General features: G+C 56.1%; 1 protein-coding gene across 1 annotated transcript in view; it reads left to right on the forward strand.

Annotated features, from left to right (window-relative positions):
- The first annotated feature begins 808 nt into the window (after positions 1-808).
- The window catches only part of ARHGEF10L (Rho guanine nucleotide exchange factor (GEF) 10-like), a 103353-nt gene continuing 79205 nt past the window's right edge, over positions 809-24956 (forward strand). The window contains exons 1-6 of the mRNA XM_005858738.2: positions 809-890; positions 1216-1295; positions 5977-6162; positions 6856-6889; positions 22159-22250; positions 23837-23920. Coding sequence (XP_005858800.1) covers positions 1259-1295; positions 5977-6162; positions 6856-6889; positions 22159-22250; positions 23837-23920 — 433 coding nt within the window. The 5' untranslated portion in view covers positions 809-890; positions 1216-1258. The remainder of the gene's footprint in view (positions 891-1215; positions 1296-5976; positions 6163-6855; positions 6890-22158; positions 22251-23836; positions 23921-24956) is intronic.

Consider the following 24956-nt stretch of genomic DNA (forward strand, 5'->3'; position numbering starts at 1 on the left):
TTCCTTAAGGAGCTCAGACTCTGGGGCCCATGGCCCGGGTTCCAACCCTGGCTCTGCCACTTACCAGCTGTGTGATCTTGGGCAACTTACTCAACTACTCTGGGCCTCTCATGTTCTCCTTTATAATGTGGATTCCTATCTGTCACCGTTATTTGTAAAGTGCTTAATGTCTGAGATAGAGCAGGCGCTACATGAATGTTTGCTGTTATTAATTCACTGCCGTTTACGTGCATTCTGTTCTGAGTCAGGAAGCCAGTTAATAGCAGCACAGGCTTTAGGGGTGGAAAGGAAAACAGACACGCAGCCAGTTTATGGCGGGGGCTGAGTAGACGGAAGGGCTGGTGCTGTCCCTCCGGGATGCCTCTCTCCTCCACAGGGAAGTCTAGAAGGACAGCCCCTCATTCCCAATCAGGAGTGCCCGTAGGGAGCGGGAGAACTCTTTCCCTCACTGCTCGGCAGGGACATCTGGCAGGTTTGCTCCAGGGCCCAGGGAGCCACCAGAGGCACTGGCTTCTGGGTGGCGTGAGCCCCCACTGTGAGGCCAGCAGAAGCTCTGCCTCCCGCTCCGAGCATGTGGGATTCTGCCCCTGTCTTGCACCATCGGCCTCTCTGCACCTCTTTCCTTTCCTTATACCCACGTGCTATGGCTGGGTGGCCCCTTGCCGGCTGGCCAACCCCATTGGGCAGGACAGGGAGGGACAGAGAACGAATGGCCTTCAGCGGGGCTCTCGGCAGGGGCTGGTGAGAGCGGCTGGGCTCGGGGAGCCTGTGGTTATTGGACAGCCAGGAGGCGGAAGTGTCTGGCCACCTCCCTGAGAGTTCAGGTGTGATAAACTCCTGGAACAGGGGGGCTGAGCATGATCCTGGTTTTGGGGGCTGGAGCTTCATCCGTAAGTCAAAAGGGGCAGGTGTAGTGTAGCCGGACCCACCAGGCTCCTGAGGGTCCCTGGTATTGGTCAAAGCGAAGGCCAGTGGCGGCAGGGGCTTTCTGGGAAGACAGGGTTATGGTCCTGCAGCTGCTGGTTTTTCCGGGTTAATGATTTACGATGGTGGGGGCTGGGCCCTCCTGGGTTGTCCTGGGCTCCCGGGCTGCTGGGGAAGGAGTGTGAGAGCTGGCGGCTGCAGCGCACAGGTGCTGAGCCGGTGACCCCTCTCTGTTGCTGAAGCTTTGGCCTTGAACGTCATCTAATTAAACTTCTGGCCTTCTTTTCACAGGCGAGCGGCTGGGACGGTGCTGGTCTGAGCTGGACTTTGTCTGATGGCTTCCTCCAGTCCTCCTCCACACGCTGCTACAGGTACCGTACCCTGGGAGAGGGCCACCAGCTGGGGAGCAGGCTGACCCCGGGGGGTGCGAATCTGGCTTCACTGGCAGTTAGCTGTGTACCCTCGGGAAGGTGACTTCACCTCTCTGCCTCAGTTTCCTTGTTGCAACAGAGTGGGCTCCTGACAAGGGTCGATTCTTACCCTGTGTCCCTAAGGTCCCCTGGAGAGATGGGCAGAGCCCGTCTGGGATTGAAGTGTGCCAGGGGACGAAGCTTATGAATCGAGGGCGGGGCCCGAGGGTGGAGGGGACGGGCTGGGCCGTCTCTCTCCATCTGTGAAGGTGCCAAGGTCTGGCCATCCAGTGGTAGAGCTTTCAGACTTGCTCCAAAAACAACAACAAAAAAACCCCACCTCCCAACAAAAGAATACTTATGTTAATACAATTATTTGTTGTTCACCTGAAATTCAATTCTTGACAGCCTGTGTTTTATCTGGCAAGCCAGGCAGTGGGGCGTCAGACACCGCAGGTGGAATTCAGGCCCCGCCTGGGAGGAGCTGGACCCAGGCTGGTTCACCCACTAGGCCCGGCGTCCCGTCCTCTTGCTCCCACTAGGGAGGCAGACAGCGGAGTGGTAACGAGGAGGGCTCTTTCTCAGCTTGACCCTGCCACTGCCCCTTGGCGGCTGGGTGTCTCTATGGCTCCCTGTCATCACCCATTGACCTGGGGATAATGATGACACCCTCCCTTATGGCGAGGCTTAAATATAGGTAAGGCTCTGGCGTGTGGTCATCGATCGCTCAATGAATGGAAGCTGTTACCACTGTGGGGCGCTGACAGGATGCTGCATGCGCTGCGTGTGCCCTGCACGGCGCTGTGTTCTCTGGAGGGTGGGGCTCAGCAGGTGGACCTGCCTTCTCCACAGCACGAGTGGCTTTCTGGGCCCAGCATCCTGGCCTCGCTGGGGTTGGCTCTCCCGAGGACGGGGCGTGTCTAGGAGCATCAAAGGTGTATGTGGCCAGCTCTGGCCATGCCACCTGTCTAGATGGGCAGGAAGGGCTTCGTTCAGCTGTCAATTATCCAGGGATGGGCCTCCTGATTTTTCCTTCTGATAAGCAGTGAGGTCTGATTGCCTGGGACCCAGGAGCCTGGGAATAGCACTGGGGACCAGGGCATCTCCCGATTCATGGCCGTGACTTTGGGTCCCAGGATGTGTCCACCCTGGCCCCTGCTGCCATGGTCACCTTGCCTCCTTTCTCTTACCTCCCAAGGGGCCCAGACACGGAGAGTGAGAACAAAATCATTTTATGATTAAATCTACTCAGTTCTATTCAAGAAATATTTGATGGGCATTTATTGTCCCAGGTCTGTCTGATGTTGCTGGTGACTGTCTTCTGGTCGAGCCAGTCTCTTGGCCATTTTCTGACTCTGAGAGCTTCCTGGATTCAAATAAAATCCAGATTCTCGAAGCACCTCTTGTCGTCTCATAGCTCTTCATTCTTGCTCACGTGTTCAGCTCCACTGGGCCCCTCGATGTTCTCTGCACCTGCTCTGGGCTCAGCCTAGAACACCTCTGCCCACCCGATCCTGTTGGACCTTTGCTCACCCTTCAGTGCTCTGCGCAGGGCAGCCTTTGCCCAAGGCCCCGGCTGGCATGGGCCCCTCTCCTCTCTTTCAGTGCCAGCTCAGTCTCTGGGTTTTATGTTTCTCTCTTGTCTCCTCCGCTTGCCTCACCCCGCAGTGAGCGCCTTGGCACTGAGAGGTCCCATCTTCTGGGCTGGCGTGCACAGGTCATGGTCCAGGGGCTGCCGGGAACAGTTCACTGAAGGTGGGAATGACTGTGTGGATTGATGGCTAACTGAGGCCATTTGTACTCGCAAAAGGAGAAGGTGCAGAAATGGCCTGAGTCCCTGGACATGGTCTGGGCCTGGCCTGTGAGTGGGGAAGGCCTGACCATCTCACCCAGGGGCAAGGACTGGGCTGTGACTCAGGGCAATAGTAGTAGTAATAATAATGATAGTAATGATGGTGATGATGATGCAATGACAGTGATAACGAATAGAATCATCATCATAAGAATGATGCTATTCAGTGAGCACGTACCTGGCTCCAGGTGCTTTATATGCGTTAGTTCATTCATTCCATCCTCCCAACAACATGATAAGGTGGTTACGATTATTGTTCTCATTTTACAGAGCAGGAAACTGCAGCTGGGCGGGTAGACTAACTTGACGCTCACACAGCCAGTGTGTGGGAGAGCTGGAGTCTGACCCAGATGGACTGAGACTGTATTCACTACAGTGATACCGGTCGGGTGCCGGGCATAAAGGGCATCCCTCCCCGCCATTGCCCGCCCAGCAGACTCCAGTGGGCAGGCACCCAGGGCGCTGAAGCCCTCTTGGTCAGGATGGGCCTGCATCCTGGTGCCCAGAAGTGGTGGGCAGGGATTTTTAGTCATTTGTTTCCATATTTTTTAAACTTTTAAAACCACAACCCATAGATAAGACCACAGGAATATATGTGTGTGTGTGAATTCAACAAATACTTAGTATGTGCCTGCCATGTGCTTGGCACTGTGCCAGATGCTGGGGATTCAACAATGAGTGAAATAGGCAAGAATGCCTACTCTCATAGAGGAGACGGACAGTAAGGTGAATGAAACTTGGAGCATGTCATGTACTCACAGGGCCACAGAGAAAAATGTGGCCCCATGAGGGAGGGAGCCCCAGTGTTCCCGTGGGCAGCTCTGGTCAGGGAGGTGTGTATAGTAAAGACCTGAAGGAGGTGAGAAGGAGAAGACACCTGGGGAAGAGCATTCTGGACCCTGGGCTAGAGAACAAAGGTCCGAGGCAGCAGCACGTGTGGCTCATTCATGGTGCAGCAAGGAGGCCAGTGTGGCTGCAGTGGACTGAGCGTGGGAGAGCAGTGGAAGGTTACACACACACACACACACACACACACACACACACGCCCACATATGCACCCACGCACACACACGCACAAAGGCATGCATACACATGTATGAACACACACGAACTGGGATGCATACACACATTACCTGAAACTGAAACAGTTTGATATATCACATTAACTGAACAGAAGCGCAACAAACAATATCAAAAGTAACACTGTGATTTTATGACTATTACAAAATTTAAAAATATCTCAAATAGGCAGTCCATACACAAAACAGCATGCTGTCTGGGAAGCTCCTAGCTGCTTTTGTGACCCACCAGTGGGTGGAGACTTGTTACTTGAAAACCATGGCCCGCTTCCCACGCGGGCCCCGCATTTCCTTTGTTAGCGCATCACCCGGGCCAGGTGTCCAGGGAGCGCACGGCTTCCAGGAGGCAGCGGGGCTCAGTGGGAAGAGTGAGGGACGCGAGTGAAGCCAGATCTGCGTTCAGACACGGCTCCCCACTTATTAGCTGTGTGGCTGTGGGCACTTTCGCTCTGGAAACCCCGTGGCCTCGTGGCATGCGATGGGGTGGTTGTGAGGCTTCAGCGGGGGCTCCGCGGGGCACACTTAAGGCTCTCAGCCGAGATTGTTTCTCCACACCTGCCAAGGAGCTCGTGCCCAGCGGAGTCCACCTGCCGCTGTTGGCCCATGGGGTCCCCAAAGCTCCAGGAGGGGCGGGGTCCCCAGCCCAGTGGCCTCCATCTGGTCATCATCCCGCAGAGGAAGTTGGGGAGGAAGGGTGAGCTCTGGGTTCTGCCGAGGAAAGGGCTTCTGGGATTTGATACATTCGCACCTAACACGTTCTGCTCTGGAGGCCCAGGTCGCTGTGGGGGAGGGGTTTGGATTTTTCTGGTCAGAGAGACTGCTGGGATCGGATCTGTCCATCTGTCCGTCTGCTGGTCCATTTACCCATCTCTGCTCCATCCACCTCCCTGCCCATTCATCCTCCAGCTGTGAGCACCCGTGGACCAGACCGTCCTGTCCTCAAGGATCTCAGGTGGGAGGGGCAGCGGTTACGACAACAGGAAGGGAGAAGCCACTGGGAAGAAGCTGTGAGGTAACACAAATGCCAGGCACTATGCCAAGGCAGGAAAGAAGACGAAAGCGTTGCTGGTCGATCAGCTGTAGGCTCCAACCTGCTATGAAAAGTGGAAAGTCGGCGCTGGGGCACAAGCAGAGTCCCAGGCTGAGCAGATGAGGCAAAGCGAACCTGCTCATCCTCGCCAGCACCTGCCCCGCCTTGAGCAAGCACTAGCCTGGTCGCCCAAGACCGCTGTCCATCACTGCAGTGCCACGACACCAAACTGGGCACAGCGTGTGGACAATACTAGAGCGTGCACACGGGCTGTCGCTGACCCAGGGGGTTCCGATATCACTAGAGGCGTGCCAGACAGACGTATAAGAAGCAAATCGTGCAAAAATTTCCTTTAATGAAACTGGCCAGAGCCCCGTTAATAAATAAATAAATAAATAACCCCCTTACTTACAAAATAGGAAAACAGGAAACAAGACGATGAATAACTTGCCTTCAAGTACAGATGCCCACATGCTCGCCGTGGAGGCTTGCTCTCTGCCCCTCCATCCTCTCCCATCTGCTTAGAGCCCAACCCAACCACGGTCCGCCTCAGGGGCACAGGAGCGTGGGTTTGCTCTGGTCTCTGGGAACTGCGCTCTCACCCATTTCCAGCCACCTCGCCCTTGGCCTAACCCTGAGACCCTGCTGCCCAGCTGGTAACTAACTCCTCCTCCCTTCCAGGAGATCAGCTGGTTCCTGGAGGAGGCCTAGGCCCCTCCCCAGAGGCGGAGGACGACCCTGGAGAGCCCTTTGAGTTTGACGACAGTGACGATGACGAGGACACCAGTGCTGGCCTGGGCGTGCCAGGCGTTGCTCCAGAGGACACAGACGCCCCACTGATCCATTTGGACGCGGCCCCTGTCGCGGGTAAGGTGCTCTGGGAGCCTTGGGTCCCCCCATCCCCAGGCCTCTGGGCTGGGGTGGAGCTCCAGGCTTCCAGTCCTGCCTCTGGTTCCTCTGCTGTCCCCAGGAAGCAGGAAGGGAGAAGCCACTGGGAAGAAGCTGCATTCCGTGGCCTCTCCTGGGAACAAGCATTCCTAGCATTCCTGCAGCATCTGGTGCGCTTTGGCACAGAGTAAATGGAAGTGGCTGGCCCAGCTCTGTCTCCCTCTCCCCGCAGCTTCTCCCAGGGAATCACACCAGCCAGAGGCTGCTCCTCCCAGAGAGCGGGTGGCCTGGGGCGGGAAGGCCCAGATAAGGCTGGTGTTAAATGGCAGCTGCTGGGCTCTTGAGTTTGTCATCGGGGAGAGAGTGGGGACTGGACTAGCAGGAACTTCCTGCAGCCGTGGGGACAAGGGACTCCTTGAGGAGCTGGGGGTGGGGGACAGGCCCGGAGTAGGCCGGGCCTCTGGTGCTGGTTGGAGTTGGGATGTGGGCCATGGGGTGGAGGTGGGGGTGGTGCAGGCAGGACAGGTAGGGGAGCTTGATGACTGAAGAGACTGGGAGAAGGAGGCGGGCACTGCCGGCGCCCAGGCTGGCCAGGCCCTGTCTCCTGCACCACGGGGTGTCCACCAGGCTGGCCCCGGCCTGATGGGGCTCTCCTTCTGCTCTTCTCCGCAGACCCAGACCCAGCGGCCTCCCCGCCCCAGACACAGTAAGTGAGCCTCCTTCCTTTTTTTTTTTTTTGTGGCTGGAAAAAGAGGGAGACTGGGCAGGTGGTGTGGGGAAGGGTGGGGCTGCAGCCCGGATGGCTCAGGGCAGGTCTTTGCTTGGGAGGAACGTAGTTCCAGATCCCCGAGCCCCAGGGAGGAGGTCAGGCCCTAAAACTCATGTTACTCCAAGCCCTGGCTCTGCCCCTCCATAGCTAGCTGTGTGGCCTGAAGGAGTCATGTGAATTCCCCGAGTGTAAGTCTATTCACGTGCAAAATGGAAATAGCAAGTCCTCACCCCATTGGGTCGCGGCTGAGAATTAGCCGACTGTCTGGTATTTGGGCTGTTGTCTTGGCCATCGCTGTTTGTGTTGCCAATACTGGTCTCATTCCTGTGACTGTTGTCAGGGACTCTGTCCTCCAGCTGCGGGCCTGCCAGGGGCAGAGCAGCCTAATGGTTAAAAGCCTGGATTTGGGGTGACTGCCTGGGTCTGACTCCGGCCCTGGCTGTGAGCCCTTGTGTAAGTCACAGTCCTCTGGGCTCTGGTTTTCTCATCTGTAACATGGGCACTGCTTCCCTCTTAGAGCATATTGTTCCGCAAGAGGCCCAGCAGCGCAGCGGGCACCTGGTCACGGCGGCTCCTTTTCCTCCCCTTCCCTCTGGGGTCTCGGGCAGGTCAGCTCTGAGTTACACAGCGCAGTTGGGGGTGGGGGCTGTGGAAGCTGAGGCCTCTCTCAGCCTCTCAGAGCTTCACTCACTGCGGCTTACTGCTGGGGTCATGGTGTTTAGGGAGTCCCCTTCTAAGGGAAGAGTGAGTGGGTTTTGGCCAGGGGCAGCCACCCTGGTGGGGGGAGGGATGGTTGAGACTCCCCTTTGTCTTCCAGGTGGGAGTGGGGGGGATGACTAGTTCTCAGGCAGGTGTGGCCTCGCTGGAGGCCTCAGAGATGCAGATGTGTCCCTGGGCCCCCAGAGCGAAAGACAGTCCTGGATTCAAATCTCTGTCAACACAAGGTCTTGTATGTGCTCGTTTGTCACAGGGGGAGTGGGCGGACCCTGTGTAATTAAGGCCTCAAGTGGGAGCTGGCTGCTCCTCCCTGATTAGGGACCTGAAATGAATCAGCATTTCATCAGCTGGGGAGTTCTGGGATGGCTGTGACCCCAGATGACAGCCCTCCAGGTGGGCTGGGAGGGAAGCTGCCTGGAAACTCAGTCTGGTGGGGGAGGCAGACACTTCGCAGTGGGACAGAGGAGGGTGCCCAGGGAACTGCGACCCTGGCCCGAGGGAAGCCAGGAGGGGATCTTGGCTGAGCAAGTGAGCGTGAATTCACTGGTGGGACAGGGGCAGGTGGGAGGAGGGATCACATGGAGGAAGCCCCTGGGCAGAGGCAGGGCTGTGAGCAGTGAGCATCTTGGTTCTTTCAGGCCACCCTCCCAGAGACCCCCTTCCGACCTTGGGGTCAGGAGCACGGCAGCCTGGCCCGCCTTCTCTATATGTGCCCTGGAGGCCTGATTGTGTGTCTGGCTGGTGCCGGGTGCCACACTGGGCTGACCCGGTGGTTCTCAGAGCTGCTGCCTCGTGCGTTGTTTTCCCCAGCCCACTGGTCAGTCAGGACAGCTGGGGTGCGCCAGGCGTTTCTGAAAGACAGGCCCAGACCACCTGCCACTCGCAGCCCACCCCTTGCCCTAGAGCAGCCCCGCCCCCTTGCACACCATCTCCAGGAGGCACCAGGGCCAGAGCTCTGGAGGTTCAGACCTCACTATCGGGGTGGCTTCGGGCTGCCTGTGAACCTCGCTGAGCCCCAGTTTCCCCGTGAATAAGATCCTGAGGACTAAGTGAAACGGATTGTGGGAAGCCTGAAATACACACGTCGTGTTTGCTCCTGTTCCCACCTCCTGTCCAGCTCGGATGATTCCGGCGCCGTGGGGCTGGAGGGGCGGAGAAGGTGTGCTCGGTGCCCTGGACTCCTGGGCTGGAGTCTCACCCACAACAGGCACGAATAAAGCTCACGCGTGGGTGCCCTTCTGGGGACTGACATTCATGGGATGTGAGACCCCGAGAGCACTGATCACAGTGGGCGTCCTGAGAGGCCTCCATCCCAGCCTCTTAACTTTACAAATGGGGAGGCTGAGGGGGGTGGGGCGGGGGGGCTTGCCCAAGATGCTGGCGGCCTCCTGACTCCTTGCTCAGTGCTCTCCACCCTTCTCCCAGCTTCATTTCCTCCTTCCAGGCCTTCGTTTCCTTCTGTTCCAGCTCCTTCCTGGGCGGTGATTTTCCACTTGGAGTCCTCTGGGAGGTGAATCCATCCAGACCGAGTTCCTCCTCCCTGTTACCCAAGAAAAAGGAAAAAAAAAAAATCTTGATTTTTTAAAAAAATGCTTCCTTGAAGGTAGTCACTAAGCAAACACGGCTTTGACAAAACAAATCTTCGCGTGCAGGACGTTTCACCTCCTGTTACTGCGTTTCCTCCGTGGCCCCTGCCTCAGGTTTGGAAATGGCCTTGGGCTTTGCCTGGCTGCCCACCTGGCCTCCAGAGAAGCTCCTGGCAGTACAGTTAGAGTAACCGCCCAGGCCCGGACAGAGCCGAAGCCTCAAAGTGACCTCCTTCCTACCAGGGCCTCGGAGGCAGGGAGACAGGTCCGTCCTCATCCCCGCTGCCCAGCTGGTGGCAGGAGCGTGGTGGGTAAAGTGGGGGTCTGGGAGGTCAGGCTCTGAGCCACAGAGCTGGCTTCAAGTCTTGGTCTGGGTCACTAGCTGTGCGTCGCTGGGCAAGTGGCTTCCCGTCCCGAGCCTCACTTTCTTAATCAATAAAACGGGGATAGTAAATCTACTTTCTTGCAGGGCTCTGTGAGGCAAACGTAAGTTAATATTTATCCGGCGCTTCGTCTGGCCGGCTTTTGCTGGCTGCTCCAAACGTATTTGCTGTTGTTATTCTGGGTCCTGGTTTAGATTTGGTTTTAGAGGGAGCTGGTTGGGCTCTGCCCCCTGGGAATCGGACAGACCTGGGTTTGATCTGGCTCTCCTCCCTCAGCTACCCCACCTCCAGGAGTCTGCACAGGGGAGGGAATGCACCTGCCAGGCGGGCAGTTGCAAGGACAGGAGAGGCTGAGTGGGAATCCAGGCCCAGGGCTGTTGGGTCTGTCCCTGGCTTTGAGGCCCATGGACTTCCTGGTCCCTTTGCCTGCTTGGCTGGCTTGCCCAGAGGAGGAATGAGGCGTCTATGGGGTAAACAGAGCTGCTGGCATTGCTGGGGGCGGGGCGGGGGGGGGTTATGCTGAGGTCAGTGGGGTGAGGTCCTGCTCCACCACCCCAGGAGTGAGGGTGGCGGGGATTCCGCCTGTCTTGCTGCTGTGTTAAAGCAACCTTCCGAGTGCTCAGCTAACTGGTTGCACTTTTTCTTCCCTTAACAGGACACATCTATTACCATGTGGTAGTAGTAGTAGTAGCAGTGGGGTGAGGTTTAGGGTTGGGCTACCCTGCTCCACCACCCCAGGAGTGAGGGGGGCGGGGATTCCGTCTGTCTTGCTGCTGTGTTAAAGCAACCTTCCGAGTGCTCAGCTAACTGGTCGCACTTTTTCTTCCCTTAGCAGGACACATCTATTACCAGGTGGTAGTAGTAGTAGTAATAATAATAATAATCATAGCAAATAATAACAGTGATAATAATGATCCTGTTTACTGTGTACCAGGCACTGAGCTAAACACCCAGGCCCATGTACTCCTCCTGGCTCTAGAAAGTGGACGCTGTCATTGCCTGCATCACAGGTGGGGACACTGAGGCCCAGGGAAGTTAGGTGGCCAAAGTCACATAGAGATAGTATGTGTTCATTCAGAGCAGCGACTAGAACCGGGGCCTCTCGGACTGGAGGCCAGGTGTTTGCCACCACACTACCCCCCAGGGATGCGCTTGGGGACTCCAGGTGCAAGCCCAGAGCCTCAGACATTGGCTCCTGGTGGGGGGTGCGGCTGGCTCCATATGAATGACCCGATTGTTTGTGTGTTTATTGGAGTAAGAACTTTGCCTGCAAACAGATGCCCTCTAGCTCTTGGGAGAGTCATTTCTGAGCAGTCAGATGTTGTGGGGGGACTGACATTCATGGCACGTGAGACCCCACGAGCACTGAGGAGCCAAGCAGAGTGGGCTCAGTACTGCCAGGGAGTGATTCTGGGGGAGTCCCCTTCTCTGAAAGGGGAGCAGAGTAAAAGCAGCCCCACCCCTCTCACCCACACTGAGGTCTCGTGATGGTAGAGGGGTGAGGAAGTGTCCCCCACCTGCAGGCCAGCCCCACGGGGGCAGCTGGCTGCTGTGTCCTCATCCTCATGGTGTGGCATGGCGCCAGGCACAGACGCCGGTCGAGGACATCCCTGCTGAATGAATGGTGGGTACCGAGGGACAGAAGGATGGGCGAGTGGGGTCCAAAAGGTGACTTTCAGCGTCTCCATCCATGAAAACGAACAGGTCATGAACAGCGTGGACATGGGATCTCTGAACCTGGGTTCTGACTCTGGCAGCCCATGGGGGCAGAGGCCAGCAGGCTTGGGGCTGGGGGCGGTTGAGGGCCCCGAGGCCAAACAGGCAGGTCCCCAATCCTGCTGATGCTGAGGGTGTCGGCTGCCACTTACCGAGTGCTGCCTGCATGTATGTCACCTCCTGGGCACTGCAGCCCTGGAGACAGGGGCCACGGATCACTTCCCTTTTGTAGATTAGGAGCCGAGGCTTAGAGAGTTGAAGTAGTTTCCCACGATCTGGTAGGGCTGGTGGGTGGCAGGGCTGGAGCTCCATCCCTTGGAGCCCGCAGGGTTGGCCTTTCCCGGTGGACTTTGTAGCCAGTGCGCTCACACCAGCCCGAGCTCTCGCTGGAGGAGCCGCGGCCAAAAGAGCGGCCCTGGGCGCCCAGTGGTCGCCGGCTTCCTGTGTTCTCCTGGCTGCAGGCTGCACCTCGTACCCCTCACTCCGTGCACTGCCTGTGGACTCCTGCTTCTTTGCTTTTCCGGCCCCGTTACTGCCATCCCAGAGGGGCCCCTGCAGCCTCAGCATTTCCTGTTGGCTGAGGCCTTTGGCTCCTGGTCAGCTGTAGGGACTCACAGTGGCCCCCTGGAGGTACCAGCCCTGCCCCTTCCTGGGCTTATCCAGACAAGATGGGCCGTGCTGCCCACTGGCCAGCACCTCTCACGTGGACCTGGATCCCGAGGGAAGCAGCTGGGCAGCTGGATTCCTGGACAGGCCCTGGAGCCCCTCCTCCCCAGGCGTGTCAGGTGCTGACAGGGTCAGCCAAGAGGAGGCCAGGCTCAGGGAAGCAGCATTTGAACAGAATGGAATCAGGCCGGACTGCCCGTCTGCAGCCTGGCCTGTGGGTGGGGAGCAGGGGGAGCAGTGAGACGAGGCCTGAGTGGCCCCCAGCCCCTGAGGAAATTCTCCCTGGGGAGGTCAGTCGTGGAGGTATCACTCAAGGCTTCCCCAGTTGCTGTAGACCCAGCTGCAGTTGTTTGGAACCCTGGGCTTGGCCTTAAACTTGCCATTTCCCCAAATCCCAGGTATTCACAGCCTTTTGCGTCCTCCTGTCCTGCAGGGTCCATGTGGGCAGTGGAGTCCCTCCTGGGCAGGTTATGGGTCCCCCTTTTCCATCGAAGACCCTCTCTGGCCCCTCACTCCTAAGGTGGAGAAGCTGTATTTAGGTGTTTTTCTGTTTCCCACCCTGGTTAAATGGGTTCCCGCATCGGAGCGATGGCCTTTGGATCACGGACCCTTTGAGGACCCAGTATAAAAGCCATGCTGTCTCTCCCCTGAACAGGGCACACGCTTTGTGACACTGAGGGCCCTTTCAGGAATCTCGTGAGGCCCATGCCTGGGGTCCCTGTAGCAGAAGGACTCCGCCTTCTTCAGCTTTTATCCCCGGTGCCCGGCACAACACAGTGCAATACTAGTAGCTGGCATTTGCATGGGCTCTACCGTTCAGTAGCCACTCCACACACGTCTCCTTTGGGTTCTCATGACGGTGGTAGGCGGAGTAATGCGCCCCTATCCCTCCTCAAAGAGGTCCATGTTCTAATCTCCGGAGCCTGTGAAATGGTATCTGACATGGCAAGGGGACTGTCCAGATGGGATTACGTTAAGGATCTTGTGATGGGGAGGTTTTCCTGGATTATCCTGGTTAACCCAATGGAATCCCAGGGTCCTTGTAAGAGAGAGGTCAGAAGGTCAGAGTTCGAGAGAGACTGAGAGATGCCTTTCTCTTGGCTTCGAGGAGGGGGCCACAAGCCAAGGGCTCCAGGGGCTGGAAAAGGACAAGGGATGGATTCTGCTCTGGAGCCACCAGCGGGAGCAGGGCATGGGCAATGCCTTGCTTTTCGTCTGGTGAAACCCATGTTGGACTTCGGACCTCCAGGACTGTAGCATAATACATTCGTGTCCTTTAAGTCACTGAGCTTGTGGTAATTTGTCATAGCAGCCGTAGGAGGGAGACCAGAAGGTCAGAGTCCGAGAGAGACTGAGAGATGCCTTGCTCTTGGCTTTGAGGAGGGGGCCACAAGCCAAAGGCTCCAGGGGCTGGAAAAGGACAAGGGATGGATTCTGCTCTGGAGCCACCAGCGGGAGCAGGGCATGGGCAATGCCTTGCTTTTCGTCTGGTGAAACCCATGTTGGACTTCGGACCTCCAGGACTGTAGCATAATACATTCGTGTCCTTTAAGTCACTGAGCTTGTGGTAATTTGTCATAGCAGCCGTAGGAGACGAACACCATGGCCCTGGAAAGAGGGGATTATTAGGGGCCCGTTGTGCAGACCCAGAGAGATCCAGGGGGCTGGGCAGGCAGGTGGTAGCACTGGGCCCAAAGCCTGAGGTCAGGGTCTCTGTTTGCTCTTTGTCTGCAGACCCCCTGCCCACCCAGGACCATGCCAGGCTGTCCTAGGCCCGTATTCTGCTGGCTGGTGTCCTCCCTGCCCTTGACCTCCAACCTCCATCCTTCATGGTGCACATCTTTGCTGAGCACTGCGATGTGGCAGGCTCTGCAGCAACCCAGGCAGACGGTCCCTGCCCTGGGGGGCGGGGCCGGCATTCTGTGCAGGGCTGAGTTATCTTCACATGCCCGGGTGTGTGGCTGCATGTGATCAGCACTTATTATTCGCCAGGCCCTGTCCTAAGAGCGTTATCTGCCTTATCTCACGAATCCTCTCACAGGCTCTCACAGGCCCTGTCACAATCCCCGTTTTGCATATGTGGACACAGGCGCAGAGAGGACTGTCATCAGCCTCAGGTCCCGGGGCTGAGATGAGGCAGAGCCCGGGCGGCTTCCAGAACCAGTATTCCAGCCCTCTGCCCTGTGTCTCCCACAGAGATCGGGTTCGGGCCCCACCCGTCCTACATCTCAGCTCCCTGACCAGGCAGGACCTTCTGTTGCCTCATCAGCTACGTTGTTCCCTCTCTGTGAAGTGGAACAGTAGGCCCGCCGGACGGAGCCTTTGGGAGGATGAGATGAGATGTCAGAACAGATGCTCAGTCAGTGAGCTGGTCTTTTTCTAAAAAAAATATTTTTCCCTTTATTGATTTTTAGAGAGGAAGGGAGAGGGATAGAGGATAGAAACATTGATGAGGGAGAGAAACATCATCGATTGGCTGCCTCCTGCATGCTCCCTACTGGGGATCGAGCCCGCAACCCGGGCATGTGCCCTGACTGGGAATTGAACCAGTGGCCTCTTGGTTCCTGGGTCGACGCTCAACCACTGAGCCACACCGGCTGGGAGAGCTGCTCTTTATCCCTGTCCCCAAAGGGCGCAGGTCTGTCTTGGGCAGACCAAGGTAGAAGGGACCCACGTTGGCCAGTGCATTAGCTTAGATGTATTTTCTCTCTCTCTTTTTTTTTCTTCTTACTAATGGTTATACATGTTTACTGTAGAAAAGTTGGAAAGTACAGAAAATGATAGACTGAAAGCAAGCTTTAATTCCGCACTGTGTTTCCGTCCAGATGCGTTGCCCTGCGCATATACAAGTGTACATACATTTATTTATAGAACTGTAGTTTTATGACACATACTGTTTCATGGCGCCCTTCGTAGGCTAATTACAGAGTGTGAGCATTTTCCCAGGGGAACGTGTGTTCATCTTCAAAACCCCACGTGGTCCTTGATAAGGTTTTCTCTCTCTCTTTTTTTTTCTTCTTACTAATGTTTATTGTAGAAAAGTTGGAAAGTACAGAAAATAATAGACTGAAAGCAAGCTTTAATTCCGCACTGTGTGTTTCCGTCCAGCTGTGTTGCCCTGCGCATATACAAGTGTACATACATTTATTTATAGAACTGTGGTTTTATGACACATACTGTTTCATGGCGCTCTTCGTAGGCTAATTACAGAGCGTGAGCATTTTCCCAGGGGAACCTGTGTTCATCTTCAAAACCCCACGTGGTCCTTGATAAGTTATTGCTGGGGGTGCAGTGCCTGTCCAAGTTCTGACCGCCGAGCCGGGGCCCTCGATATGTCAGGGGGGAAGGTGTGTACACACAGAGCAGGAGGCCAGGGCGGGGTCCGGGGCAGCCTCCTGGGTTGCAGTGGTTCCCCGGGGGCCCTTGGTGCTCACTCCCCATTGGAAACTGTGTCAGGAATATCACATGAGGGGCCATTTTTAAGATTTCCCCTGGGGGCTCTTCACCACTCCTACTTATTGAGTCAGTGGATGTGTGACTGTGTGTGAGGTGGCACAGGACGAGCAGACTGGGTCCTGGAACCTTCTGTGTGTGAGAGGTGGCTGGCCGCAGCGTGAGGAGGGGACTGCATGCAGGGACCCTGTCACTGGAGGAGGGCGGGGCAGGGGGGATGGGAAGTGGCACCCCAGGAGGGTTTCACGTGTGCCAGACCCCGGGCTAAGTGTTTCACATGCCTCCTTTATTTACTCCTTAGACCAGTGGTCGACAAACTGCAGCTCGAGAGCCACATGCGGCTCTTTGGCCCCTTGAGTGTGGCTCTTCCACAAAATACCGACTTCTGCGCATGGGCCACGAAGTTGCAATCGCACGTACGTGCGCGCCCGCATTTGGTATTTTGTGGAAGAGCCACACTCAAGGGGCCAAAGAGCCGCATCTGGCTCACGAGCCGCAGTTTGCCGACTGCTGCCTTAGACGAACCCTAAGAGGCAGGTACTGTTGCCCCATTTCACAGCTATGGAAACGGAGGCACAGAGAGGCACTTCCCCTGCCTTATCTCATCTAATCCGCACAGTAGGAAGTAGAATGGATTATTCGCTCTGTGCTACAGCAGCTCCCAGACACCCAGTGACTGTCTCTGTGTGCGCGCAGCCCAGTGGCAGAGCCGTGGTTTTATCCTGGTCTGTTTGCTCCAGAATGTTTTCTTCACACCTCAAGTCCCGGTTTTCGGCTCTGGCTGCACATTGGACCCAGCAATGCCTGGGCCCCTCTGGACCAGCGGGTCAGAACCACCGGGGTAGGGGCCCAGGGAACTGCAGTGGGCAGCTGCTTTGAATCCTCCCAGCAGATGATCTTTCAGGTCCCTCTGGCTTTCACATGTTATAGGAACTAGAAAGTGTCCAGAGCTGAAAAGAAATCCGGCAGTGGGATTAGTCTGGGCTCAGCGTTTTTGCCTTTCTTTTGCGTGTCTTGGATTGAGGGATGGTGGGGAATGCCTAGAGGGGTGGCGATGCTCTGGGAGGCTCTGTCCCGGCCAGCCCTCCGTCACAGCCCGCTGGGTGCTGCAGATTCGGTTTTGCTCGAGGCCTTATAAGGCAAAGGCTATTCTGGTCTTTTCTATTCGCCAAAGGTGGAATTCTTCCCCTTTCCTGTTAGTCCTACCTTGTCCTGGAAAAGGCCCCGGAGATGCCCTGTGTGTGGGGGCCCAGCTAGGAATCCTCAGACCATTTGGTTTGGGGGTCTTCTCCTTGACCCCCGCACTCTGCAGACTCTGGGGAGGGACCTATGGAGTCTGTTGTCATTGAGGTTCTCTGAGAACCTGGGGCCTGTGCCTGCAGCAGCAGGGGTCCGGCACTGCCATTCTCAGCAGTGGGGCTTATAACCTATAATAATGAAAGTGTAATATGCTAATTAGACCAGATGTCCTTCCGGACGAAGCCCAGGCTGCAAGGGAAGCCCGGGTCCCAGGTGCCTTCCAAGTTCTGGGTGCCTGCCGGCGGCCAGAGGGAGGGAAGCCTGGGTCCCGGGTGCCAGAGGGAAGCCGGTGCCAGCAGCCAGGGGAAGGAAGACCTACTCTTGTATGAATTTCGTGCATCGGGACTTTAGTATATATATATAATTGATTTCAGAGAGGGAGAGGGAAAGAGAAACATCAATGATGAGAGGGAATCATCTACCGGCTGCCTCCTGCATGCCCCACACGGGATTGAGCCTGCAACCCGGGCATATGCCCTGACCGGGAATGGAACCGTGACCTCCTGGTTCATAGGTCGATGCTCAACCACGGAGCCACGCTGGCTGGGTAGCAGTGGGGCTTCTTATCGTAAAATAGGCTGAGAGACATCGATCACCATTGAGTGTCCACTATGCTGACGGAATGGGGCCACCAGGGCAGAGTAGGTCCCTGGTGTCGCTGGGCACTCACCCCCCTCTTGTCCCAGGCTTGCTCCTGGAGAGAGAGGGGGCGGCCTCCGAAAGTGCCCCGAGCTCCGTGGTGGCCTTCTGGTGTACTCGACCAAAGTCTGGTCCGTGAATTTGCACCTGGGAGAGGTCCTTTGTCTGTCCCCTGCTTCCTCTCCCCCCCTGAGCCTCTCCTTCTCGGATCCTCCCCATGGACCTGCTCCTTTCCTTCATATCCGGTGGCAGGGGCCCCCCTTGCAGGGCTGCTGTCACCCCAGCCTGCCTTGCTCTCTAGGCAGGCAGAGAGGCATCAGAGGTGCAGGGAGCTCAGATAAGGGTGAGCTAATTGGCCTCATTGCTTTTTATGGCCCTTTTACTCTCTGGGGAATCCCCAGCAGGAGTGTTTGCTTACAGGGAGAAGTAGACTTCCTTCCTGCCAGGCAACAGCTGGGAGAGGCTGCCCCCGGGGTGGGTGCAGGGTGGGCCAGTGGCAAGGGCAGGGAGGGAGGAGGCGCCCCAGCCTCATTTCTTGCCATGCCTCCTCTCCCCTTGCCTGCGAGGCCCCTTCGTCCACATCTGCCCAGGGAAGATAAGCAGAGCTGGTGTCAGAGCAAGGCTCGCGGGCAGATCACAGCTCTGTCGCTTGCTGGCCAGGTGACCTGGAGCGAGGGACTTGCCAATCTCGAACCTCACTTTCCTCATCTGTGAAATGGTCATAATAAAACATGCACTCGTCCTCAAGCATTTGACATCTCCTGGCACAGAGTAGATACCAACAAAGTACCGGGCGGGGATGGGGGGTGGCCTCCTGCAAGCCTAGGAAGACCTGTCCACCCACAGGCACCGGCCTCTTCCCTCCCGTGGGGCTCCCAGGCTCTGCTTGCCTCAGCCATGGAGGCAGTGCCGTGTGTGGGGGCGCTCAGTACTTTCCGGCGTTAGCTCATTTAATGAGTGGGCATGAGGGTGACTTCTCTGTGCTGTGTGACCCCCACTCCTCAGCCCAGAAGGCCAGGACCTGGGTTGTCTGCTCAATGGATATGAGCCCAAATTAGCTTCTTCAGTAGAGCAGGTGGCTTAGATCTGCATTGTCTTGTATAGTGGCCACAAGCCATAGGTGGCTATTACAAATTAAATTAAAGTTAAAAATTAAGTTCACCGTGTTTTTGATAATGTGCAACCAAGAGGCTCATGTTTTCAGCCCCACCTGGCTTTTGGGGTGTCATAAAGTATTTCCAGAGTCCTTCTAAAACTTCCTGATCTCACCCCCAAATACCCACCCACCCGCTTCCCCTCGATGTCACCTTTAGGGTTTACCCTGAGCCTTCTCAACACTTCTCTGGCTGAACTGCACTGCAGCCTAGGAGCTGGGTGGTATGATTCATGTCCAGTATTTTTGTTGTAGCATCTTTGTCATAGGCACATAACTAATTGGCCGTAAGACAATTTTTCCATAAAAGAGATAAAATCATGACAAATAAGAGGGACATTAAAAATGAATAACAGAATTAAAAAGGCTACTGTGTGCCCTGGCCAGTGTGGTTCGGTTGGTGGGTATCGTCCCATGCACCAAAAGGTTGCACATGCCCAGGTTGTGGGCTTGATCTTCAGTAAGGAGTGTGCAGGAGGCAGCTGATTGATGTTCTGCTCTGACATTGATTTCTCTCTCTCTCTCTCTCCCCCACACCCCTCCTCTCTCTCTGTCTAAAAATCAACAACAACAACAAAAAAGTTACTGTGAAATATTTGAATGCATTTAAAATGTGTTTAGATTGATGGCAATCCTGTGCAAATGACTGATTTTATTTTGTGGATTATACCTAGGCACTTGTCTTCCTTCCATGGGAAACATGTGGGTTCACCTTGCACCCTCAAAGAGAGGCCTCGGCCTCTCCCTCCTCCCAACGTAGTGTGTTTCGAAATAAACAACCAACTCGCTGGTAAATCGTCATCTGGAAGAAATGCTGACTATTTTAAGATTGCCCCGTTTAACTGTTTTCTCCACCAGTTTGTCAACGGAGAAATGAAGCCAGACTGACAACCAAGCTGATGACACAAAACAGCAACAAACCAAACTTACCCCTTTTTATGGCAATATTGCCTTCCGGCCACTTAGTTATGCGGTGAAAATGCTCGAGGCAAAATGTCTAGCATGGGAGTACCAGGAACCATGACGATTTCTTTTAGATGAAGACTGGAACTTGTGTTGTTGGCTATGCTGAGCGCACTCTCTCTCCTTCCTTTTGAAAAAAAAAAAAAAATGATGGCTAAATGGTCTAGCAAGGCCCGGTGACCTTAGGTCACAGCAAATCTGTGATGTCAGTGAATATTTACGTGCAAGTTCCCACCTCCAAGAGGTCTGATTGAATAGCACAGACTGTACAGGCAGGCGGCCTGGGCATTAGACCCAGGTCCCTGTGCTGCACCCAGTGACGCTGGGTAAGTCCTTAAGTCTCGATGGGCCTCAGTTTCCCCATCTGTAGCACAAGGATGATACTATCTACCTCATATGCCCTCTTGTGAAATGAGTGGCATCTGACAGGTGCATTGTCACGGTCACGAAGTGTCACCGTTAGTGCATCCATGCAAACTTTCCAGTGGATCCTGCCAAACTCTCATGTTGACTCCGGCTGGAGCGGTTGGGTTCTGTCCGGGCATTTCGGAGCGGCTGGATCCAGCACCTTCAAAGACATCTCTTGTTTGAGCAGGTGGTGGCTCAGGGAAGCAGCTGGCAGGGATGGGGGCTCAGGCGGCTCCTTTCGTTCTAGCACCCCTTACTGGTGTTGGAATTCCCCTCTTGGCATTGACTTCCTGCTGGGGTAAAGTCTTACCCCAGGACTGTGTCCCTCACCTCAGGGCAACACTGCTGACTTCTGGCAGTGAGCTTGAGCTGAGACTAGCTTCTCCAACGGGTGACTTAGACCTGCGTTGTCCTATGCAGTGGCCACTAGCCACACATAGCGACTGAAAATAAAATTAAACTCCTTGGTCACATTAGTGCCACCAGCCACATCCCCACTGCTCAGTAGCCACGTGAGGCTCACGGGACAACACGGACTAGAGCATCTCCATTCTCCCAGCTGTCCGGGCTCTGTTATCTGAGACGCAGTCTTAAGAGCCCAGCTTTGGGCCCCGGCAAGCGAGCTCCCCGGTCTGGCTCTGTCCCTCATGGGCAGCATGATCGTGGGCAGGTTCCTCTGCCTGCTGCCTGCAGAGCTGGGAGGGAGAAGGCAAAGGGCCCACTCCCCGGAGGTATTTCTCATTCTCCGCCCTCCTCCTCCTTGTACTGTCCTGGCCTTCATCTCCCCACCTGTCCTCGACTGAGGGCTGAGGGCTCAGGTACCGAGAAGCTCGAGTCAATTCTTGGCAACAGTGGCTGCTGTCTTGGGCAGTTGGAGGCCTCTCCCTTCTGGAATGGCAGATGGGGACTTTGTCTTTTGAGCAAACACACACACACACACACACACACACACACACACACACACACACACACACACCACAAACAGCTTTTACCTGGAATGGTTCCGGACTTACAGGAAAGCCGTAATGGTAGCGCATGGAGCTCTGTTGCACACCCCTCACCCTGTTTTCTCGTTGCTAACTTCCTAGGTGATGATGGGACCTTTGTCAAAACCACAGAACCATTCACTAAACTCCAGACTTGATCCGAATTCTGCCCATTTTTCGACTCGTGTCCTTTCTTTGTTCCAGCGTCCCATCCAGGGTCCCAGGTTGCATGTAGTTGTCGCCCGGCCTGCGCTGGTCTGGGACAGTTTCTCAGTCTTCTCTTGGTTTTTATGATCCCCACAGCCTTGAGGAGTGACGGGCAGGCATTCTGTGGAATGTCCCTCTGTCTGGGTCTGTCTGGCATTTTTCTCATGATTGGACTGGGGTTATGGGTTAGGGCAGTGATGGCGGACCTTTTGAGCTCGGCGTGTCAGCATTTTGAAAAACCCTAACTGAACTCTGGTGCCGTGTCACATATAGAAATTTTTTGATATTTGCAACCATAGTAAAACAAAGACTTATGTTTTTGATATTTATTTTATATATTTCAATGCCATTTAACAAAGAAAAATCAACCAAAAAAATGAGTTCGCATGTCACCTCTGACACGCGTGTCATAGGTTCGCCACCACTGGGTTAGGGTAAGAAGACTGCAGAGGCAGGTGCCCTTCTCGTGTTGTGCCACCTCATGTCAGGGGCGCATGATGTCCGAGTGAGGGCACTGCGGACGGTCACGTGTTCACTTGGTTCAGGTGGGCTCTGCTGCTTCCCCACCCTTTCCCTTTGCGTGTCTGCTCCCGGGAAGCCAGTGTGTGAGCACAGCCCGTCCTCAGCTCTGTCTCTCAGGTTTGGTTTGTGAACCTTTGCAAGTCCTCCTTTCTCCCAGGAGGTGGTCCCCAGCCCTGGCCTCCAGCTCCAGGTGGGAGAACAATGGGGAGAGGCTGCGCTGGAGGGAAGACGGGTGCCCATCCTGGGGAGCACTGTGATCTTCATGCTCTTAAAGCCGCAGGCTGCCTTCTAAAGATGAGGAAGGGGCTGGTTCCAACCCTCCAAAGCCTCCAGACTGATGGCCGTGGGGGCCAGAGGCTCCTGTCGTCAGCCCGCCCTGCCCCTCACGTGCCCTGCTGTTCCGGTGAGGGGCTGCTGGAGGCTTCCAGAGCCAGCTTTCTCTGTCTCTCCTGCCATCAGCTCTGTCCCCTGCCCTGCCGGCTCACTGGCACTGTGTCTCGGCCCGCAGGGTGCCGGCTGTGGTGAGCAATGGAGATGCTGTGGACACAGCTTTGTCCGGGGTCCGGCGCTCCAGCTGGAAGCGGAAGAGTTCCCGTCGAAGTAAGTCCCCCACCCCCCAACTCAGGTCTTAGCCGTTGGGGAGTGGGGTGGGGTGGTTCCAGGATAACCTGAGAGCTGATGGCGGGGGGAGGGGGGCTGTGTGAGCTGAGGGGTCGTCCTCCCTGGCTGGGCTGCCGTGGGCTGCGTGGCAGTTCTGGGGTGGACTGGACACTGTCCACGCTTGACAGTTGCCCCCGTTTGCCCCGAGAGCCACGGTCCAGGCGTGGACCACACATTCAGCTGTTCATTGGCTCCTCACGTACTTCCCAAGCAGTTGGTGGGTGTCCCCCGGGAGCAGGACGAGGTTGCTCTGGGAGCAGAGCCAGACACACAGGCAGGCAGCTCCCACGAAGAGGGCAGGTGGCAGAGTGGGGACAACCCATGTGTCCCAGAGGCAGAGAGCCAGGGAGTCAGGGGTCAGGGAAAGAGTGTCCTGGCGGCTCGTGCAGGAGCCCGAGGGAGCAGTCAGCCTCGGAGTGATGGATGGAGTGCGGCATCGGAGGGCTACCGGTGAGGTGAGGCTGCCACCTCCCCGGCTCCTCCTGGGCCTCAGGGGCCACACTTTTTCGAAGGCAACAGGGAGCCAGGAGAGGCTGGTGATGCAGCCGCATTGCATTTCAGTCCATCCCTGTGGGGTGGGGGTGTAGCTTCGGAGACAGGAGACAGGGTGGGGTGGGCTGGACCAGTGAGGAGGCTGGCGGAGAGGGAGGCGAAGGCCGGAGCTAGGGACCTGGACAGAGGCGGCCAGGTCTGAAGCCACTGGGAGGCAGAGTCTGTGGGGGGAAGGCAAGGAGGTCAGGATGAGGCTCTGACAGGCTCTGGGGCCCCCGGGGCAGCTGGAGGCATCGCAGTTAGGATGGCGAGACTTCAGAGGTCCCAGGCCTTCCCGGAGGGCTGTGGGGCGAGGACAGGCTCCCATCAGGGCTGGGGACTGGCATTCGAAACCCTAAAGAGGGCAGAGAGTGGGCACAATTTTGGGAAAGACCTCACTACATTTTGTATCTATTGGGCTACTGTCATGGGCGGGGGCACGCCCTGCCCTGCTCATAGACCTCCAGTGACGTGTTCGGGGATTAAGCTCTGTCTCATTTGTGCTCATTTGCTGAAATCTTCACCAATCAGGACTCTGCTGGCTGGGTTTGGGGGGACTCTTCTTAATCCCACTCTCCAAGTCCATCCCCCTCCCCCTATTTCCGCTTCTCACTAGGGCTGGTTGGCCCTCCCCTGCCTCTGGGTGGGAGGTGGCTCCTATGGGGTAGCGCTGGGGGCCTGGACCACTGAAAATGTGCCCTGGGCGCTGGGCCTGCTCTCTGCTCCCTGCTCCCTGCAGGTGCCCTCAGCCAGGGGGGCAGGTCTGTGGGTGGCAGGGAGGCAGTGGGGTCTGGGAGGGGTGGGGAGGCGGAGAGAAGGAGCGGAACAGTGTCCTCTGAGAGTGGCGGGCAGGGGCTCCCCAGGGCCCAGGCTGCCCGACGCTGATGCTGGCGGGGGAGCTGCCAGCTGGTGCAGCTGATGTCAGTCTGGCAGCCGCCTCCGCCTGGGCCGCCACAGCCTGACTTGTGCTCTCTCCTCTCCTTCTTCACGCCCAGTCGACCGCTTCACTTTCCCCGCCCTGGATGAAGATGTGATTTATGACGACGTCCCGTGTGAGAACCTGGATGCCCGTCAGCCCGGTAGGGCCCCTTTCATGCTTCTCTGGGGCTGCGGTGGGAGGGGCTGGGGCTGGGGACCGTCTGTCTTCTTCCACTTCCTTCCCTCCTCACCCAGCCAATTGCCCCTCCTTCCTGCTTTTAAAAACCACTGGAGTCATCCAGGGAGAGTGGGAGAGGCTGAGGGTGGGGCTAGGCTGGGGCAGGGCAGGGGTTAGGGCCTCATGGCTGGGGAGGTTCTGGCTGAAGGGACTCGGGCCAGTTATTTCACCTCTCCAAGCCTCGATTCCTCCCTCAGGAAAATGGGTGATAGTCTGGGCTGGCAGGGACAGTGACAGCTAGTTAAGCTGAATGGTGAAGCGGAGAAAGCTGGAAAGCCTGTGCCCTGCTCTGCGGTGAGGCCCTCTGTGGGCCTGGAGGCCAGGGAGACTGTGGCCTCAGACAGTGGAGGTGGGGGGAGGTGGACAGGGGGAGGGGTATTTATTATCACCATCTTTGCTTGAACACATTAGGCCAGCGACTCACCCGTTTGTCTCTGGTACTCTGCTTTGAGACTTTGATTTGGGCATATTATGTCCTCATTCTACAAAGATATTGCAGAGGCAGGGCTGGGATTTGAACCTTGGTCATTCTGACTCCAAGCCCAGTGCTCTGTCCCCTACCCCAGGAGGACTTGGGCAGTGTCTGATGCCAGATGAAGCACAATTGCTCTCACTGTTCAATCAACCCCACGAGGTCAGCAGGGCCAGGCTTATGGCTCCAGTTGAGTTGCGTCAGAGAGGTTAAGCCACCAGCCCCAGATCACACAGCCAGGATTTTCTGGACATCTGCCTGACTCTTGCCTTTTCTTTTTTAAATTTTTATTTATTGATTTTTTTTTTCTTTTTGGAGAGAGAGAGAAAGGGAGAGACACAGAGAAACATGGATTCGCTCTTCCACTTGTTTATGCATTCATTGGTTGATTCTTTTTTTTTTTTTAAATATATATTTTATTGATTTTTTACAGAGAGGAAGGGAGAGGGATAGAGAGCTAGAAACATCGATGAGAGAGAAACATCGA

The sequence above is a fragment of the Myotis brandtii genome, unplaced genomic scaffold, assembly GCF_000412655.1.
Source record: "Myotis brandtii unplaced genomic scaffold, ASM41265v1 scaffold1204, whole genome shotgun sequence".
Lineage (NCBI taxonomy): Eukaryota > Metazoa > Chordata > Mammalia > Chiroptera > Vespertilionidae > Myotis > Myotis brandtii.